At 32.6% G+C, this 20,651-nt stretch overlaps 1 protein-coding gene and 1 long non-coding RNA gene across 5 annotated transcripts; both read right to left on the minus strand.

The window, feature by feature from the left end:
• Window positions 1-3,431: 3,431 nt before the first annotated feature.
• LOC150038512 (uncharacterized) lies at window positions 3,432-7,240 on the minus strand. 2 transcript variants are annotated; one of them, XR_016525274.1, is made up of 5 exons: window positions 5,909-7,240; window positions 5,680-5,828; window positions 5,011-5,602; window positions 4,624-4,931; window positions 3,432-4,554 (listed from the first exon to the last, which is right to left on the minus strand). It is a non-coding gene; the product is annotated as an uncharacterized LOC150038512 (long non-coding RNA). The 2 variants fall into 2 exon arrangements; XR_016525272.1 differs by having other exon boundaries at window positions 5,680-7,240.
• Window positions 7,241-10,177: 2,937 nt separating this feature from the next.
• On the minus strand, window positions 10,178-18,270 carry LOC120072095 (cystinosin homolog). 3 transcript variants are annotated; one of them, XR_016528631.1, is made up of 9 exons: window positions 18,021-18,267; window positions 17,802-17,934; window positions 14,230-14,319; window positions 14,010-14,134; window positions 13,883-13,925; window positions 12,343-12,422; window positions 11,791-11,908; window positions 10,859-10,908; window positions 10,178-10,709 (listed from the first exon to the last, which is right to left on the minus strand). XR_016528631.1 is itself a non-coding variant. In XM_039024511.2 (8 exons), the coding sequence occupies exons 1-8, from the start codon at window positions 18,137-18,139 to the stop codon at window positions 10,542-10,544; spliced, it is 846 nt and encodes a 281-aa protein (XP_038880439.1). In that variant the 5' UTR covers window positions 18,140-18,208; the 3' UTR covers window positions 10,178-10,541. The 3 variants fall into 3 exon arrangements, 2 of the variants coding, with proteins under 2 accessions (XP_038880439.1, XP_090168373.1); XM_039024511.2 differs by lacking the exon at window positions 12,343-12,422 and having other exon boundaries at window positions 18,021-18,208; XM_090312247.1 differs by lacking the exons at window positions 10,178-10,709; window positions 10,859-10,908 and adding an exon at window positions 12,151-12,185 and having other exon boundaries at window positions 11,797-11,908; window positions 18,021-18,270.
• Window positions 18,271-20,651: the final 2,381 nt, after the last annotated feature.

Raw genomic sequence — 20,651 nt, forward strand, 5'->3', positions numbered from 1 at the left:
TGGTGATTTCTTTAAACTCTAAACTCCATTTCAACCGTGATTACTTCTCTGGTTTTCGACGGTGGTTTGTTGAACGGAGATTTTTTGAATGGGGATTTCCAAGACGAGGCTTTTCAGAACGGAACAGGTTTTTCAGAAAGGTGTTTCGTTATTTTGAGTCTGTTTAATTATTTTTGGTGTGTTATTTCTGGAAAGATATCATTACAAAATTTTGTATTAGGAGAGAGAGAGTGAGAGATAGAATAAGAGTGAGAAAGAGTAAAAGTAAGAGAGAGAGCGAGATTAAGAGAGAGCGAGATTAAGAGAGAGAGAGATTAAGAGAGAGCGAGATTAAGTGAGAGCGAGATTAAGAGAGAGCGAGATTAAGAGAGATCAAGATTACGAGAGAGAGCGAGAGTACATTTCAATTTCTTGTACAACTTAATGACAAATGTTCTCTTACTTTGTAGGATGACAGAAAAGTGTCTACTTATTCGTTATGGAGGTGATTGGGATGAGAATGAAAGTTCGTATATTGAGGGACAGTTGATAGGAATCATTGTGCTTGTTTCATTGAAGTATGAAGAACTAATCTTATATTTACAGAGTTACAAATGTCAGTTTTTCAGAGTTTGATCTTATACTGAAAGTTAAATATAAGATTGAATATGAAGCCCCTCCACAATACATAAGAAATGATGATGATGTTCACTTCCTTCTTTTCTGAGAATACCTTAGTAGACTTCAGTTATTTGTAACGCTGAAATCGAATGAGGACAAAAATATTAGAATGGGTTTTGAAAATGTGAGTTATGATGATACGACTGTGGACAAACAATAAGAGGAATCATATCAGTTTCGTCAAGAAGAGGATGATATTCCATTGTCTACCAACACTGTACCATCAACATTATCACTAGACAACGACCGCACTAAACCAGCAAGATTGAATTCAAAATTGGGCGGTACTTCAGTTGTTGGTAATGAGAGACCATCTAGATTCGATTATATGGATTGTGGTCATCCAGAGCAAAGTTGTGGTCCTTCAGCGGATGTTAATGAACAACCAACAGGATTGAATGAAATGGATCGTGATCATGGAGATGTGCGTCGTTCTACAGCAGCTTCAGTGGTTCCATCATAAGTGTCTTCAAGTCATAGGGTAGAGTTAATTATGCTTGGTACCTTTTCATCTGGGACAGAGGACGTTGAAGTTAGTCAACTATTTTTGAACAAAAAGGACTTGAAAATGAGATTATCTATTTTGTCCATCAATAAAAATTTTGAATTTAGGGTCAGGAAGTCAACCAAATCTTTGTTCACTGTCAAATGTATTGGGGAGACATGTAAGTGGAGCCTTCGTGCAGTGAAAATAGAAGGGTCTGATATATTCAAGATCACAAAGTATTGCAGTTCGCACACATGTTCCATTGGAATTCTGAATCACGACCATAGACAAGCAACTACTACGGTTGTTGGTCAATTGATTAAAGATAAGTTCACGGGAATAGGACGTATTTATAAACCTTGTCATACCGTTGAGAATATGAGGAGAGATTATGGCGTGAATATAAGTTATGATAAAGCGTGACGTGCAAGGGAAACAGCTTATGATCTTACTAGATGTACTCCAAAATACACATACTCCATACTACATGTTTATTGAGAAGCGTTAAAAATAGAGAATCCGAGTACAGTCTTTAAGATCGAACTTGAAGATGTGGTGCATTTCAAGTACATGTTTATGGCATTAGGGTTTTGTATTAGAGGTTTTGCAAGCTTTCGGCCTGTGATAATTGTTGATGGATCACACTTGAAAGGAAAATACAAAGGCACCATGTTGGTTGCGGTTTCTATGGACGAGAATAATCAATTATACCCACTAGCATATGCAATAGTGGACAATGAAACCGATCGATCATGGAAATGGTTTATGTCAAACTTGAAATGCAGTATTGGAGAATCCAATAATATGGTGTTTGTGTCTAATCGGATGGTATCTATCAGCAATGCTATTCGTGTATTTTTTCCCACGACATTTCATGGATTGTGCACATGGCACATAGAACAAAATCTTGTTAGAAACTTTAAGGATAACACGGTTGTTGGGATATTTAGAGATGCAGCAAGGGCATTTCACATGAAAGAGTCCCAAACAAAATGGGACGAACTCCGTAGTTTCCGAGACAGTGTTGTCACGAAATATCTAGAAGACATCGGTCTTCAAAGGTGGGCACGGGTTTACCAAATAGAACGAAGATATGATAACATGACATCCAACAATGTAGAGTGTTTCAATTCGTTAACTAAAGAGTATCGACTATTGCCCATAGTATGCTTGATTGAACATGTTAGAGGAATGCTCTAATCGTGGTTCTACGAACATAGGAATTACTGGGCATCTCAAACGACATTGCACTCTGACTACTGTGAAACCCCATTGGCAAGTGAGGCCAATAAGGGTAGACGATATCGAGTTGAGCCTATTGATTTTTATCGGGTCCACGTGCGAGATAATTGATTGGACAGTATTGTCAATCTTCACACGAAGGAATGCACGTGTAAGGAATTTGACTCACTTGGTATCCCATATTTTCATGCAATTGTTGCTGCCAAGGAACGAAATATACCCATCCAGAGTCTTTGCAGTCGATTTTATACAGTGGACTCTCTAATGACTATGCATGCCAAGCCTATAAATCCATTTGGCCACATATCTGAATGGAAGAGACCTCCTGGATATATAGAAAAGGCTATCCTTCCTCCAAAGTTTGTGGCACAAGCCGAACAACGGAGAGTGAGAAGAATACCATCCATAGGAGAATTTCACAGACAAATGAAATGTGGTCGGTGTGGGAATTATGGGCATAACCGCCAAAATTGTAGCGAACTTCTCACAACCATGCAACATGCTGAAAATTCCAGAAACCGTGATATAAACACCTCTCATCTAGTTTAGTTTATAACTAACTTGTAACATTTCATTGTTATAAATACCATTGATCAGTTTTTCATACGTCATACGTGTAACATACTTCATACTTTTTCATACTTGTAACACTTCATACTTCATACTTTCATCTTGTAACACTTCATACTTCATACTTCATACTTTCATCTTGTAAACAAAAAACAATAACAAGCTGGAGTATTTCTATAATAGCAATCTTCATGTTGTAACATACTTTCTATTTTTTCAAAGTCTCGTTCTCTCAATCTCGCTCTCTCTCAAAATCTCGCTCTCTTTCAAAATGTCGCTCCTCTCAATATTTCAAATTTGAACCTTGAACTTTGATGTAATGTTTTATATACCATTGATATAATGAAAAGAGTAGTAGCTCAATTATACATGTTTTGATAAAATATATAATACTGAACTTTTATCTTTGAATTTTGAACTTTGATAAAATTATTTTATGCATGTTTTACATACATAAAAAATACATGTTTTACATATACAAAAAATACAATAAAAATACATGTTCTATACACATAAAAAATATGGAGTGTTCGCCTACAATTGACACGCTAACTGCATCCTATATTCACTCATTTTCTCCTGAGGGATTATAGACGGATCAGCACTAGTCACCGGGTGTTCTAATAATTTTATTGCAAAGATGCCACAATCAAGCGACTTGTGCTGTATGTTGATGTTCATAGGTTGCGAGATTTTCCAACGGGCTGTGGATAGGTCTGGATTTGAACAATCTACGTCACAGTAGTGAAGTAGGGATAGTACAGTAACAGTCAATGGCTCTAGCCAATTCACCAGCTTTGTCATTGGTGTGTATGACGGAAGTGAATCGAACACGAATATGTGGCCTCTGTTAATGTCCATTGCAAGGAGCATCTAGTGCTCACTGATATTCATTGTCGTATAGGCGAATTCCACATCTGCCCATTTGACATCGAATTTACCAGTGACATAGTCCATGTACGTGTCTTCATTCTCCCATGCTAGGCCAGCCTCCAGAAGTGTCTTATTCTTTATTCATTTAAATACCCAGCCACGAGAATTAAGGCGACTTTGCCAAATAAAACGAGAAGTTAAGTAACGAAATATACCATAGTAAAATGACTCTACACAACAAAATATATCAAAATTTACCATTACACCAATTGGCAAGATGGTGAACTTATGTATGCACATGTCAGGCCGGGTATAAAATTTTTCTTTCATAAAATAAAATAAAGTATTTATGGTCTGCACACAAAATTACTATGTCAATAAAAGTACAAGATATCCAACTGTAAAGAAGTCAAGACTAGGAAACTTACATCGCACTCGACCCACGAACTTGGGGAAATCAATTCCTTGAAGAATTTATTGGCAAGTGATTTAAAGGAATTCTCTCCAACCTCATTGTCGGTATTCTCGTCTAAGATCTAGCCCATCATTTCTGTAATGATATTGTATGGAACATCATGTGCTACGTTATATGCGACAACCGCTCTGGATAGTAACGTAGTTACACCTGGAAAAGGATACTTAACCACACTTTTCTTCTTTACTTGAGCTGGAGATGTATATTTATCAACAGCTTTTCTCTTACGAGTAGTTCTTCGAGATTCCTACATAAACAGATAAAAAAAAGTTACTCATCAATATAAACAAAGAATACTGATCAATAAATTACTCACCAGTGTAACTCCTGTGGTCATAACAATCTTAAAAGTGTCAGCCTCTGGGATGTCAGACATGTCGGCCTCTGTATGTGGCATGGTGAGTAAGGCAGACATTTCGGGCTCTCTTTGTGGGATGTCAACCTCTATAGGTTCGACGTCAGTTGGTGATGTTGTGGAGGTATTGGGCTCTAGAGGGGGGATGAGAGTAAGTGAAGTGGTGGTATTTTAAGGCTCTACAGGGGGGATGGGAGTATCAAAGGCAGTCGCATTAGTGGTATCGGGATCCCGAGATGGGATCAATGACCTTGTCATCTCCTCATTCACTGTGGAACCGTTCAATTAGTAAAGTAAAATGATGAGTTCGCGAACACGTAAAGACATAAAATGATAGTAAATGCAAACCTTGCACATAGACTGCAATAGTGACAGTATGGCCGACAATTGTCCTTTCATGTCTATCATGTTTTCCTCCATATTGGATATCTAAACTCAATATACGGCCATCCAACCTCTATAGTGAGCGGTCAATGGTCCGTAGGTACGAATAAATAGAATTGTCGGGATTGGCTCCCTCCCTGTGGACAACACACTTAGGATACTCCTCATCCATAGCTCGCTCTCTATGGGAGTCCACAAGATGGACATCAGGTGGGTTCAACTCGTCCTCATCGCGTACGCCCCCCACCACATCATGGAACATATCATCACTAGGTGTGTATGCCCCTCCTTCCACCCTTCCACATTCAGCATCCTCATGCTCAGAATGCTCGTGTTCATCCCGTCCCTCAACTCTTCCACATTCATCATTGCCATCTCCACGATGATCATCGCCGTCACTTTCACTTTCAGAACTACCTCCATCACTAGTCGACCTATTGCCACTTTCAACACTGTCATCATCGGCACCTAGATCAAATATAGGTCGTCTGTCCACTGGGGTATCCCAAAACTCCCTCTCAGCGTCTATCATAACAATACCCTCTTTAACCTTTATCTACATTAACAACCCAGCAAACTGGTTAGTGTCAATTTAAGACCCAAATAAACATATTACGCATAGAGTAAACGTACATTGTTAGACTCGAATATCTCTCTCTCGAGTACTTTGAAGAACACTGAGTGGGAGCATGACTATCGTAATATACGGGGCAAAGCCACCTTACTCCTTCGCTTCACAATGTTCCCAACTATCGATGTAGCTAGGATCTCGTACGTCCATACTTAAATAAAATTTAACATATATTAAGAACAATAGTAATGTTAAATCAAATAACATGATTATTATGTTAAGCAAATTTACCTGGAACGCTTGTGGAAATCTACGCAAAGAGTACTTCACAACGTAATTTTTATTTCCTTTTACCTTCATCTTGTATAAACTACTCTTATCATTCAACGTAGTCTTTAGGAAATCCAATGTCCTCTACCAAATAATGGTACCCCAATCAAGACTGTTGTAGTATTATAAGTTTTGAACGTCCTTAAAACGTTTGAGATCCACTGTATTTTTCTGTTTGTTTTGCAACCTCATTATAGTAGACTATTGTGATATTCATGACATCCTCATCATTTTCAAACTCCAACTCCTTTGTCACTCGATTACCAAAATACTTGATTGCAAGTTCATACGAGGACTGCTCATTCTGATCAACTCGTGTTAGGGATCGCCACAAACCAGTCATCAACAAAAAATCATCCTTCGAAAAAGTGACGACCTTTCCACAAACAGAGAATGACATTGAGTCAGATCTCGTCCTCTTCACTTCTCTTAACAACATATGATGGATAATTTGGCTGTTAAACACTATGTCAACGTCTACAAATCGTCCAAAAACTGTTCTCTTGAACATGTCTAACTGTCTTGGGGTAAGTTTCTCCTTCACAATCTTGTTTGCATTAGCAATGTGGGCCAAGCTCGTTACTTGACCGAGAAATCGGTCGGCTACGGGTATTTTGAAACGTGTTACCATCTTAAATCATTCCTGCATGAAATAAAGATTCAATTAGTAAACTCCTTCAGAAAAAAATTGTAAAAAATATTCTGTTTAAATCTTGCTGATATCGCTCTTGTTGGAATCGCTCTCGCTGGCATCGCTCTCTCCGGTATTGCTCTCTCCGGTATTGCTCTCTCTAGTGTCGCTCTCTCTGGTATCGCTCTCTCTAGTATCTCTCACTTATCTCACTCACATTCTCTCTTTTTACTCATCTTCAACCACAAAACACATCGAAAACCAAAAAAACAAACAAAAAAACCATAGGTTGACAGTATTTCTAAACCCCAGAACGACCCACCCTTTCTGATGTCACTCTTTCTAGTACGCTCTACCAATTTCACTCTCACTTATCTCGCTCACAAACTCTTTCTACTCGTCTTCAATCATAAAACACATCGAAAACCAAAAAAATAAATAAAAAAAAACTATAGGTTCACAGTATTTCTAAACCCAAAACGACCCACAAAGCCCCAATACCGATCAATTTAAGACATTTTCAGGCACATATTGAAAGATTTACCGATGAGATTCGATTTGTCGACGGCAGTGGAATCGTTTGCAAGCTGAAATGATGGATTCTAAAGAGTTTTTAATTTATGAGCGATACGAAGTCGTTAGCCTTGGGAAATTTAAATGAAGAGTTTTTAGTTTTGGTTGGTTTTCAATAAAAAGGTAAGAAGACAAAGAGGTAAAGGCAATTTACGTAATTTGGTATGGCGATGATGTCAGCAGAGGGTCAATTGATGTTATTTTTTAAAAATGGGTCATTTGACATTTTGGACCCAAAAAATGGATCATCTGTACAAATTTCCCCAATTAGTGGTTGAAGTTGGTTAGTAAAGTGATCAAAGAAGTTTGGCGCCATAAGTGGTCATTGTTAGAATTGATTTTTGGGTGTGTCTTCATCAGAGCCTCTTTTAAATAGTATAGTATAGTATAGATAGATAGATAGATAATCAAACTATTATCCATAATGGAAAATTGAAAATATATATATATTTATTAATATTAAACTATAACCATCCATTGAGAATTATAATATTGTGAACCAAATGGCGGCACCGTCATCATCAGGGTAAATGGTCTAGCATCACGAGTCTGGCTCTACATTTGCATCATAGGAGGCAAGCCTTTGACATTGTGGTCAACTTCATCTAGTTTAACTTCTTCGATAGCGTTTATTGGTGTTTTCCTTCCTTTCGGGAAGGTTCAACACTTATCCATTGAAATTCGGTGTCGGATTTGAAATACACATTACTTAATGCCTCTAAGTTTGTAGTATTAAGTGCTCTAAATTCCTTTTTGAACTAGATTAAGGTTCTTTATATTGGTCTCTTACCCTTGGAAGCTCTTAATTGTAGACCCAAAATAGTTTCAGGGATATTTGTATACATTTCAGCAAGAGTCCAAGTCTTTTTGGTGAGTTTTTTACATTAAATGTTAAATTAATTTTGAGTAATTAAATGTGTGTATTAGAATGATTTTGAACACGACAAGTGTGATTTTAACAATTTTAAAATTACTCCCAAACATGTACCTAATATGTTGGATTAAGAAAGTCAATTTTAATTAAAATGTTAATATCAATACAATAAGTTAATGTTTCTCGTTCATTAAAAAAAATAATAATTTCAACCACAAGTTCCACCTTATCTTATTAAAAGATTATCTAAAAATAGCACAAATGGAGTAGATCATTGATAATGCATTATATCGTCGTTGATATACTATTAATCTATTTCACTTTAAGTATATTATTTAATTGATACAGCTAAATTAAAGTATAACGATATACCTAAAATGAAATATATCAATGATATACCAAGCATACATACATATCATTAATATACTGTAAATACACTTCATTTTACTCATACACTTCATTTTAGGCGAACCACTTCATCACGGTGATAAATATCATTAGTATATTGTTGATATAGTCTATATTAGATATATCACTCATATGATCTACTTTATTTTAGGTAAATTAGTGAATAAATATATCGGTAAGATATTAGTCGATATACCTAATATGCAGTATAAACTACTGATGCACTAATAGTATAGATACTTGGAATTGAATTTTGAGTAAGTGCTGATATATTACTGATATATTAGAATTACATTTTAAATGAGTATTAAATATACTACTGATGTACCAATACTATACTTGAAATATATTTAGATCATAATTGTTAATATACTATTGATACACTAATTATGTACCTGAAATGAAATTTTAATGACTACTAATATATTGTCGATACATCTATGCTATATTTTGGAAACATAACACGATAAATGCCAAAATCTAAACTAGACCATCAAAATTGAACTAATTGAATGAAAAAAACTCTATTCATAACAAAAGAAATAATATTTATCGTACTTGAACAAACAACGTCAACTATAATATAATTAAAGTCATGGTATATCAATTGTATAAATTATATTCTTTAAATAAAGTATATCGATTGATTGATATACCGAATATAAAGTATATTAATATACCAAAATATAGAGTATATCAGATATATTTACTAATATACAAATGAGGGTAAAATTAGAATAATAAAAAAAAACAAAAATCAGGTTCAAATTTTTTTGCTATATTTACAATTTTAGAGAACCATTGCTACATTTGCAAGTAATTTTTTTGGCTAACCACTGCAATTTTCCATGTTTTTGAAGAAAAGTGAGTACAACACAGAATTTTATACTATAATTTTCCAAATGGTAAAATTACTAAAACTAAAAATTCAATTTTTTTTTTTTAAAAAAAACAAATAATATATTCAAGTTCTAAAAGATTTCTTGGCCATTTTTTTTTTTTTACTTCTTTTATTTATAATATTCACTATTAAAAAAATAATTAAAAAAAATCAGTTGGTAACGCTGATTGAAGCGCGCAGCTTCAAGCTGCGAACACCATGTTTTTTTTTTAATTGAACTTTTTAACTTATTTTGGACTACAATATTTATATAAGTACTTTTCAAATCACTGTATTTTTCTAATTATTTTTAAGAGCTTTTAAAAAAAATCCAATGATGTATACTACAAACAGCTGAGTTATGCTAAGGTTGACTTATTATGATTTTTAAGTATAATAATAAAATACATGAAGTAACAATAGTGTACATATCAAAATTGTGCTTTTGAGTTTAACAAATGCATGAGTGGAGATTAAATCTTCAACTTGAAAGATAGTCACATAAATATTGATGAGGATAATGATAGGATAATTGGTATATTTGAGTTTAATATTTGTTTAGTTGTTAATTTATGTTAATTAATATTTTAAAATTAATTAGTTAATTAGTCTTATTTCCTTTTAAGACTATAAATAGCCAATTTAAGGTTGCAATAGAAAACTTTTGATCATCCATTTGAATACAAAACTTTATTCTTTGGAGAATTTCTCTCGAACTCTCAATTAGGGATGAATTTTCCTTGTTTGACCATGAATTTTACCTAAATACCTTATTCCGCTCCATCAACTATGTTCACAGTACTGCTTACATCTTATGACATCAAAGCAGCTAGTACCGCTTACATCTTATGACATCAAAGCAGCTATAAGTTATGCAGTTTGGCAACTACATTTAGACTCATAAGTTGAAAGTTTTGTTTATACAATTACATTGCACTATATACTTGTGAATGGAGTATGCTAAAACCAAGTATTTTACAATCATAAGATCACAAAAGAAAAAATATAGATACATCTCTCCTTCTTACATGTGCTAGAAGTCTTAAAATTTTGAATTCACTCACAAACGAAGTTGTTGGGGTTGAGTATCTTTTTAATGATCTATTTTTAATCTTATAGTGACAAGTCGAAAATATAGGTACCAAAGTAGAATTTACTAGACTAGCCTATTTACGTCTTTATATACCTCTTTGGCACAAAAAGAAGCTAAGAGGTGGAAGCAATACCATCAAATATCAATAGGTTGGGGGAATCCCTTGCAATTGCTAGTGATCACAGAGTCCTTAATCAATGGCTCAATGCTTTCAGGGTCACATTCAAACGAAACCTTTGATGCCTTCATATGATATAATACGAAATGTTGATAGATGAAAATCAGATCAAACGCTATAGAGACCTGCAGCATAGTATAAATAAATGTGGTCACCAAATATTGCTTACTCAAATTACTCCAAAAAAGTTTAAATGCCTTAGTTGTGGCTCTTAAATGATATATACAGCAATACAATAAGAATTTGACTTCTATAAGAGAGAGAGAGATCATACCAAAGCTAACAAGGGCTTCCCTATGTTCCCAAAAAAGTTAACCCAAGAACCTGTTAAAAATCAGAAGTCAAGGTGCAATGAATTTGTATATGAAGTTCAAATTCTGTATCGATTTAGTTCCTACCATGAAAAATCCACTCAAGGTGCAATGAATGGTTTCTCGTGCATGTAGATGGATAAATAGCAAGAGATTATTACGGAATCTTAACCGCTATATCAATACAAGCTAAAATTCAAAAACTAAGGCTCCAATTTATAACCACTTGGTTTTTTAGTTTTTAGTTTTTGAAAAATAAGCTTACAAATCTTCTCGCACCTCTAAGTTTCTTAATTTTGTTATTCATTGCCTACCAATGTTTTCAAAACTAAGTCCTAAGTGTTAAAAAACCAAAAAAAAAAAAAAAGTAATTTTTAAAAACTTGTGTTTTTGAAATCCATCATAATAAAATTAGGAGAAAACAAGCATAAACTTCTACATCGAAAACTTATAAATGAAATGTTATCAAACAAGGTCTAAATCGTTACAAAATTTAAATTATAAAAACTACATTGTTATATGCCAAACTTCAAAGACTAAATCGTGTTATCTAATACTATAAAAGTATCCGACCAAAAGTATTTTCTAACCTAAATTTTTAACCATGGTGCAATTTACAAAAATATAACGCTAAGCATGAATGTTGCATTGGGAAGGTGTACAAAAATCAAAATACATCCTTGTAAAGTCCTTGGAACAAACAACCAAATTAGCATCATATGCTTGATGTATTTTGCATTTATCTCATAATAAATTAGTTTGTTATACGATTCAAATATGAACTTTTCACCCTTTTTTTTTTTTTTTTTGAAAAAAAAAATGTGGTTGAAGTAATATGTGACTCTCAATACCAAGCTAACCATAAATATAATTTAAGACAGAAGTATTAGATGACCTTGGTCAATTGACTGCACGCTCATTTGAACCAAAGTTGCCACTCCTCCGGTGAGGTCAAGGAGTATAGGATCAATACTGAATCCCGCTGTACTCTTCCGGGTGAAGTTCAAAAATGCCTGTATGTAAACAATAGGGATTTCATGAAATGAAAGCTTCTTTGTCCTTTGTTTGCAATTTTATTTCAATCAATAGCATACGAATGCACAAGATCAGTTTACTTTCAAAAGAATTTACAGATCTTAAAAGCAACATGATCATGTTTTGCATACATTCGAATTATATATATACATTAAGGTACTGAGTTTTCATTTAGAATAAATAAAAAGAATATGAGAGCATACAAAAAAATCAAGCCTACCTCAAGGAAGAGGCTTCAATCAAGTAAGATGAGACCTAAGGAATAATTACAAAAAGTTTTTATCATCGACGCCCAAAGAGAAACATTGAACCTAATAAGGGACCAAACATCACTAGAATTCCTTTCCAACCGTCAAAAAATTCTATTATTCTTCTCACCCCACATATCCCATAACATAGCACAAACCCTTACCTGTCACAAAAACCTCTTGAAAAGGCGGATAGAGAAGAAACTTCTCGATTAACTTCTTCAACCCTTCTATGTCTGACAAACTGAAAACCAAACACATAGAGAAAATAAAGCTCCAAGCCACCCTAGGATAGTCGTAGCTCCACAAAATTTGATCAAGAACTTCCTTTCCCTTCGGAAAAAAAAAAATGTACGAAACTGACCAACCAAAGAAGACATCTTTCTCAAAACACAATCTATGATATTAAATCTCCTAAAGAAGACATCTTTCTCAAAAAACAATCTATGATATTTAATCTCCCAAGGATGACCTGCCAAACAAAGAATTGATCCTTCTTTGGAATTTTTACCGTCCATAGAATAGAAAAAATAGACTCACATATTGAGAAGGGGTTCAACAAATGCTGAAAAAACGAGCTACAAGAGAACCCCAATGGAGTTAGAACTCCAATAGTGAATATCCCTCCTCCATGGTTCAAAATCAATCTCTCCGATCAAAGACAAGAGAGCCATGATGTCCATTGTTTTTGATCGAATAACTGACAAAGAAACCAAACGAAGAGTGAGAGCTCCATGAGGGAATAAAGAAAAACATCTATGAAATGATTTTTCATAAAGAAAAATGATATAAACAGGAAAACATAGAGCAAAATGGTCCATCCTCCACCCACTAGAATGGATGAGGACTGAATTGGGTCGCAGAAATCTTATGCTAAAGAGTATTAGCCTTATCTACGAAACGATTTTTCATAAAGAACAAATGATATAAAACGGAAAACAAAGAACAAAGGGGTCCATCCTCAACCCACTAAAACGGATGAGGACCGCATTGGGTCATGGTAACCTTATGCCAAAGAGTATTAGACTCAACGAGGAAACAAAAAATTGAACCTTCTTTGGAAATGTTTGTTCAAGGATTTTTGCAAGTGCCTTTAACCCCTGACACCACCCATGAGAACCGACGAGGACTGCGTTGGATCACAGGAATCTTATGCCAAAGAGTATTACACTCAATGAGGTAATACCATAGCCATTTGGCCAGCAAGGCCTCGTTGCAAATCCTAAGGTTCCCTAGTTCCAAGCCCCCCAAGATCGACGGGCCTCATCACCACCTCTCCACTCACTAGATGATCGCTACTCCCCTCATCAACCCCTTCCCATAAGAAATGCTTCACCTTACTTAGGGCAGCTAAATAATTCCATTACCAGGCTATATAAATTTATGAAACATCATCTTACTTGGAGTTGGACTAATTCCTGTAGGTTTCAAATGAATGCTAATTTTGTGTCTTTCCAGGGTAATGATTAAATGTAAATTTTATTCCCATATGAGCCTTTCTGTTACCAGACGAGAACATATTAAGACTTTTATGTCTTGTGCTACTACTTTGTAATATATCAATTACAAACATTATGCATAACAAGTGGAAACTGTACCAATAGGGAAGAAGTTAGTATAGATATTAAGTTGAATCGTGAGAAAAAAGAGAAGTCAGAGCAAAAATGCAATAATGGATTTTACTGGGAGAACAGAAAGGCAAACCTGAGGAGAGCATTTGATGAGGGTCATAAAAACTTGAATTGAACTGCAACAAATTTGACAATGATTAGGAAATCAACCAAGAAAGCTTCAGAAGATGATTCAAAGAGATGGGGAAAATGGGTTTTACTTGAACATGGAGATGAGCCAAAGCCATGAATGGGTTGGGATAGCTATATAAAGGCAAGCTGCTGCGAAGAACCACACTGACACGAAGATGGCGATGGCTGCCTTCGAGACCTTCTGGTTGCCACGCTGCACCAAAATCCAAATCCAATCAATACAATGCCCTAACAGAGTTACACAAATGAAACCCTGAAACCCTAAAGAGAAGAGAACAAACCACTTACTTCAAAAAATACAATTTGAACTGAGACGACGAAGATCAATAAAATCGCGTGCAGGGGGAAAAACACATCGCTCAAAGCCACCGGGATCATCTGCAGCAATCAATCAAAACTGTTCAGTATTTATAGTTATTTGGTGATTGTTAAAAAATAATTTAATCCTGGAGTTAGTTATTATAGTGCACTTCAAATTTAGGATATCAAATATAATTATCGTGTTTATAAATACTATTTCAAAATCGTATTCCAAACACAAGACTATTATAATCCCTCAATGATTATAACTATGAACTATAATAATTAATTTAGTGTTCTAAACGAACACTTAGTTATTTGAATTTTTGTCCTTTCGATTTTTATCCTAAATAAATAATACTTTTAGTCTCTAACCTTTTATAAAAAATAACAATTGTCTTTGAATTTTAGTTAGTAACGACTTAGTTCTTATAATTTCAAATTGGTAACAATTAAAGTATGTTTTGATTGACTTTCTAAGTGTTTAAATAAATGTTTGTAAGAGAAAAAAAAGTACTTATAAACACTTAGAAAATCAATCCGTACAGGCACGAAGTCCTTTAACTTTAATAAATAGTGATTTAATTCATTTACTCTACATTTGTAATAGCTTAGTCAATATCATGAAATTTTTTTATCCAAAATTAAGTGTCATTTTTATTATGTAATAACTAGCCTTTGCAATATGAAAATAAATTTGAGTCTCAATTAGTTTATCAATCTGCACCATGGAAAATTTCTTATTAAATCATACTAATATTTTTTACCATAAATACTAAATCATTATAAATTATAAAGTATAAAAATAAATTATTACTTTCATGAAGGCTTAGGTACTAAACATATTTTTTTACTATAAATTTTAATATTGATGTTGAACCTTCTAATTTACAGGTATTTAAATCATGCTATATAACCCATTTAACTGCAAACCACGAGATTATGATTGCTATTCATCAATTTCCCTTTCTTTTAATCATTCTATATAAAATTTCTCTCTCCTTTTGGTTTCTGGTTGTATCTTCGACTAAAAAAATGTTATTATTGTTTTTTTTATAATATTATATAGTTTATTATTGTACATATTTTATCAAACAAAAAATTAATTTAGGTTTATAATAATTATTTTTTGACAAAAGAATTTTATAATAACATTTATTCACGTTGTTATATATATTGTTATAATATAATGATTTTTTTTTATCTTTTTATATAAGTATAATAAATATATATACAAACTTTCAATCTTGTAGTTAATAAATCGATATTATTTTAAATTTAATAGACATATTAGACACATGATTAAGGACCAAAAGTTTTCAATTTTATGTACAACCATATGAAAATTTTAATTTTTTTAATAGTTCATGATTTGTCAAGACACAAACATTAAGGAAACGTTTGGGGTGAGAACTATCTAAGATTATAATAACCACTTTTTACTACAATAAATATTATTTTGTAGCCCCAATTAATTATAGTTAATACTTCCATCATAATATTTTTCTGCTTTTTAATTATGTTTTTATTTTTAATACTTTTTTTTCCTTTTCCTTTATTTTTTAATTTCTCTCCCCTTCCTCTTATCTCTTCCCATTTCTGCTTTTTCTAATTTTTAAAATCGTTTTTTCTATTTCCGTTATTGTCATTCTTTTAAAATTTCTATCATATTTCCCCAATTACATATGATGTTAATTTTTTAATTAATAAAATAAAATGTTAATATATTCATTTTTACCATTATTTTCCATGAAAAAAGACGTTTTCTCTCTTTCTATTTCTATTTTATTTGTGTGTGTAATTGATTAATGAAAACATACATTTTTAAAGGAAAAAGATAAAAATAAAATTTACAAATTAGTCAATAACAAATAAACAGAAGCGTTATGAAGCGGATTTATTAAAAATCAAATCTAACCTTTTCAATTCAGCTTCAATCACAGGTAATAACTTATGCTTGGATATATCTAAATTTTAAGAAATATTTTTTTAATTTGAAAAACTATACAGATGACTGATGAGCATATCTCAATAAATCTAAATTTTTTATTCTTTTTTTTTTTTTTTTTTTGCTAATTAACTTTACTGTTTTATTATTTTATTATCTTTTTATTTTTTTTATTTCTCTTCCCTTTCTCTTATCTTTTCTCTCCTATCATTTTACCTTTTTTATTTTTTAATCATTTTTTATTTTCTTCTTTTCAATAATGAGCATTCATCATCATTATTTTTCTTTTCAAGAAAATCTCTACTATCTTTCATCAATTATGTAGGACGTCAATTTCTTTGTATTAAATAAAATTATTAATAAAATATTACACCATTCTTTTTCAAAGTAAAAAAATTCTCTCCCGAACCTTTTATTTGTGTGCATGATTAATGAGAAACAAATATAAAAAGATAAAAATAAAAAATTTACAAATTAGTCAAATCCGACAATTGCCGACATCGTTCAACACCAAATAGTTATGGGGAGAAATGAAAGAATAAAATTAAATTTATTATTATTGTTGTTCTATTAAATACCATGAGACCATTTGGCGATTAACTTTTTAACTCGGTGTAAACTTTTTAACTTCGATAATAAATATTATTGAAGTTTGTATATTTATTAAATAATTCTATCTTCTCAATTTTTTTAATTTTTACATTAAAAAAAACCCTCTTTCTGTTTATCTATATTTTTTATATTTATTTAGTAACTTTATTTTTTTCTTTTAATCTATTTTTCAAAATTATTGAGAAACTTCTTCTCATAACTCTATACTTATACTTCAAACACAAACTTACTAACACCAACATGTTAACTCTATACTTATTAACTTCACTCAATAGCTTAAATTCCTCATATGTTTTAATGTATGTAATATATTTTAGGGCACATTTAAAAGAAAAATCACCCGTAAAGTATGATGGTAGTTGTAACTATACGCCCAAACATTAAAAAAAAAAAAATTGAACCCTCAAACTTATACGGTGTTAAAATTATGTCATCAAAGTTACATAATTGTAGACATTGTAATAATTGTATAAGTTTAAAGGTCAAATTTTAACATTTTTATAAGTTTCAAGGCTGAATTTTTACCAATAAAAATTTAAAGATGCAATTATAACTACCACCATCTTTTAGGGATCATTTTATAATTTGTCCTATATTTTATTATATTATATGTATGAACTTTTACTTCAATTAAAATAAAAATAAACAATTATCAAACACTTTTTTTTATAATTTTTTAAAAAAAGAAAAAGACACAAAACAAAAACCACTTTATCAAATAAGGTTTTAGGCCAATGACTACATTGTGCTCCACCTAATCAAATACTTTAAGCATCGTGAAAATAAAATTAAAAAAAAATAATTGCTTTTTTTTTTTCCACTTGCATATTTTTTGGTGAACTTGGGCTTTGTTTCCAAGGTTTTTTTTCCTTAAAAATTAAAAAAAAAAAAAAAAAAAAAAAAAACGAATCCGCTGGGTTCCAAATGTGAAGCAATACATTTGGGTTTAGGTATGTATATAAATGAAATGTGAAGAAAGAAAAAGAAGAAGGAAATTAACCTGATCGTAGCCGTATTTATCGAAGTATTGCTTCTGAACAGTAGTACTGAAGAATAGAGTAGCATTATAAATCAAATACGACGATTGCTTCGTGAAATTCAGAACCACATAATCGAAGCTTAATCCAACAACACTGCGAAACACAGAATTCTTAATTAACGAAGATCCCGAATGCCGCCGGTGCCGGAAATCGACCATTCAGAGTTGGATCTTTCTTACCTTTTTCGCCGGAAATTCATAATCAGCTGTGGATATCCGGCAAAGGCCCAGCATATAATGGAAATCCATCCTAAAACCTCATATATGATCTCCATTGGAATTGAATTCCATGAACTCATCTCTCTCTGATGAATCTGATCTCTCGGAGACTGTAGTGCCTTTGGGGGATATGTTTGTTGAAGCTACTTTCAATCTGAATCGTTCGTTTTTATAATCAAAGAGGTGGTGACGTGGCAGCCGAGAATGGTTTCCGGTGTGTCATACTCCTACAGTGGATATTTCCCGAAAAGGAATAATAATATTAATGTCCAATTTTTGTAATTTCCCTTGAAATTGCCCTCTTTTTTTACCCAATCATACATATTTGTCCTTGTTCTAAATTCTTTTTTTTTTTTTTTAGATCAATTTTGTTGGGAGTTAATTTCCTAATTGGGCTGGATGTATATTTCAATATGATGTTGTTATGTTGAAATGCCTTGAATCTATTTGTTGGTGCTTTGAACAACCAAATACGAGACTGGAGTCCAGGGCAGCGCGCCCTAGTGGGTTCGAGACAATGCCTCCGAAACCCATTCAGATTTCGTATTCAGCATATTTACTTATTTGTAGTTATTTACGATATTGACCTTAGGGTTTAGAATAGTGCGCTATATAAACTCTCCAACCCTAGAAACACTTTTTTATGTAATTTCTGAAAATATTCTCTCAAATAATATTGTTCTCCTTTTGTCCGTGGACGTAGCTAACACACTGTTAATGAACCACGCATATCTGTGTGTCGATTTTCTCTATCTCTACGTTTCTTTTTGTGTTCTTTAATTGTCGTTTTCGTAACATTTTATTTCATTAAAAATTTTCAATTAGATGGATTACTCACACACCACATAATAATTAACCATCTCAAAAGTAGATGTTTCACTTCTCCTATGAAAAAAATAAATTATATTACAAAAGGGATTTTATATGTGTAAAATAATAAGCTTATATGGTATGTTACTTATTAAGTTGGTAGAAGTTTGGAAGGAATTGATTTTTTATTTTTTATAATTGATTTTTACGGTTAACATAACGTAGTTCCATTAATTAATTAATTCTTATTTCAAAACAGTTGGAAGCTAAGTTCAAATCCTTATCAAAATAAAGAAAAACTTTTCTCAAATATTAAAACATATAATTTAAATAGAATGTTACACTAGTTCTTTAGAAGAAAAGTATGCGTTTGACTTTTTATGATTATATATATACTACTATTTTAAAAAATAAGTCTTCTTAAGAAGGAAATAGAGGTTGAGAGGAGAGGTGGGGGTAGAGATTCTATCGACTGAGCTATATGTTTAACCTTGTTTGACTTGAAGCTCGTACTTCCACTTTTGTCAATGCATTTAAGCATATACTTCGATTTCTATATGAATTACTATCAAGTGTGATAATAATTTATATATGGATAATTTTGGAGTAGATGAAAAAATTTATCTTAATTAAGAAGACAATTGGGCATTAAACCAACCAAAGAATTAGAGAAAAAACCAAAGTAGTGCTCATACCTCAAAGGGAGGCCCAAAGAGTGAAAGAAGAATGGGTCGAGGCTCATATGGAGCTCCTCGGCATTGTTTTGGGTCGAGGCCGACCAAGGGCAAACCCCACGTGGTTTGAGCTAATTGGCTTGTCCGGTCTACAAAATCCTAAACAAAATATGAAGTGATTCAAAAACAAAATCTTAATATATATAATAGGAAACTAGGCCTTATAAAAAAGTTTCAAGGGCTTTCGAAGAGGCAAGTAATTTCCCTCTTATTACAGTTTTATTGAGTTTTGAGATTTGAACTTCTTCTAACTTAAGCATCGAAATACAACATCGAAGTGAAAAATGTTTTTTTGTTTTGGTTTCTTCAACCAAACAAATAAATTTACCATTACTACCCTTCGAAGGCAAGTTGTACATTGACCAAATTTTGACGTCAATATGTCTTAAAATTGATTGGTTTTAATTTTCTATCACATTTTTTATGATAATTTTTCACTGACATTTATGCCATGGATGCATTCCATCTAGTCAAGGATATTAAAATATCACAATGTATTACCAATATATCCACAAATCACATATCCAATAAAGATCTTGAGGTTAGAATCGTTTTCCGTGAAATTTGATGATATATCGCCGATATATTTTTCATGGAAATATCCTTTGCAACTCAAGAAAATCATAGGATATTCTGCCGATTTATTATGAAAATATCGCTAAGTTATCGTGGATATTTCGCTAACATGTCGTTTGAATTGTTGGGTTTTATTAGGGGTATTCAAAAAATCCGGTAACTCGACCAACCCGGACTACCCAACCCAAACCACAAGGGTTAGGTTGGGTTAGATCTTATTTTGGGTTGGGTTGGGTTAAAAATGTTAAAAAATATTAAATTCGGGTTGGGTCTGGGGTTACCCCATTTCAGGGTCGGGTCAACCCGACCCGACCCGAATATATATATATAAAAGTTAAAAAAAATAGTCAAATTAAAATTAAATTAAATTAATTTTTTTTAAAAAAAAAAAGTGACCCAACGCGGAAATTTTGGGTTGGGTTGGGTTGACCCTCCAAAAAAGAACTAATAGGGTTCATTATTAGCTAACCCG

The sequence above is a fragment of the Benincasa hispida genome, chromosome 1, assembly GCF_027475165.1.
Source record: "Benincasa hispida cultivar pf3 chromosome 1, pf3_genome.v1.1, whole genome shotgun sequence".
NCBI lineage: Eukaryota > Viridiplantae > Streptophyta > Magnoliopsida > Cucurbitales > Cucurbitaceae > Benincasa > Benincasa hispida.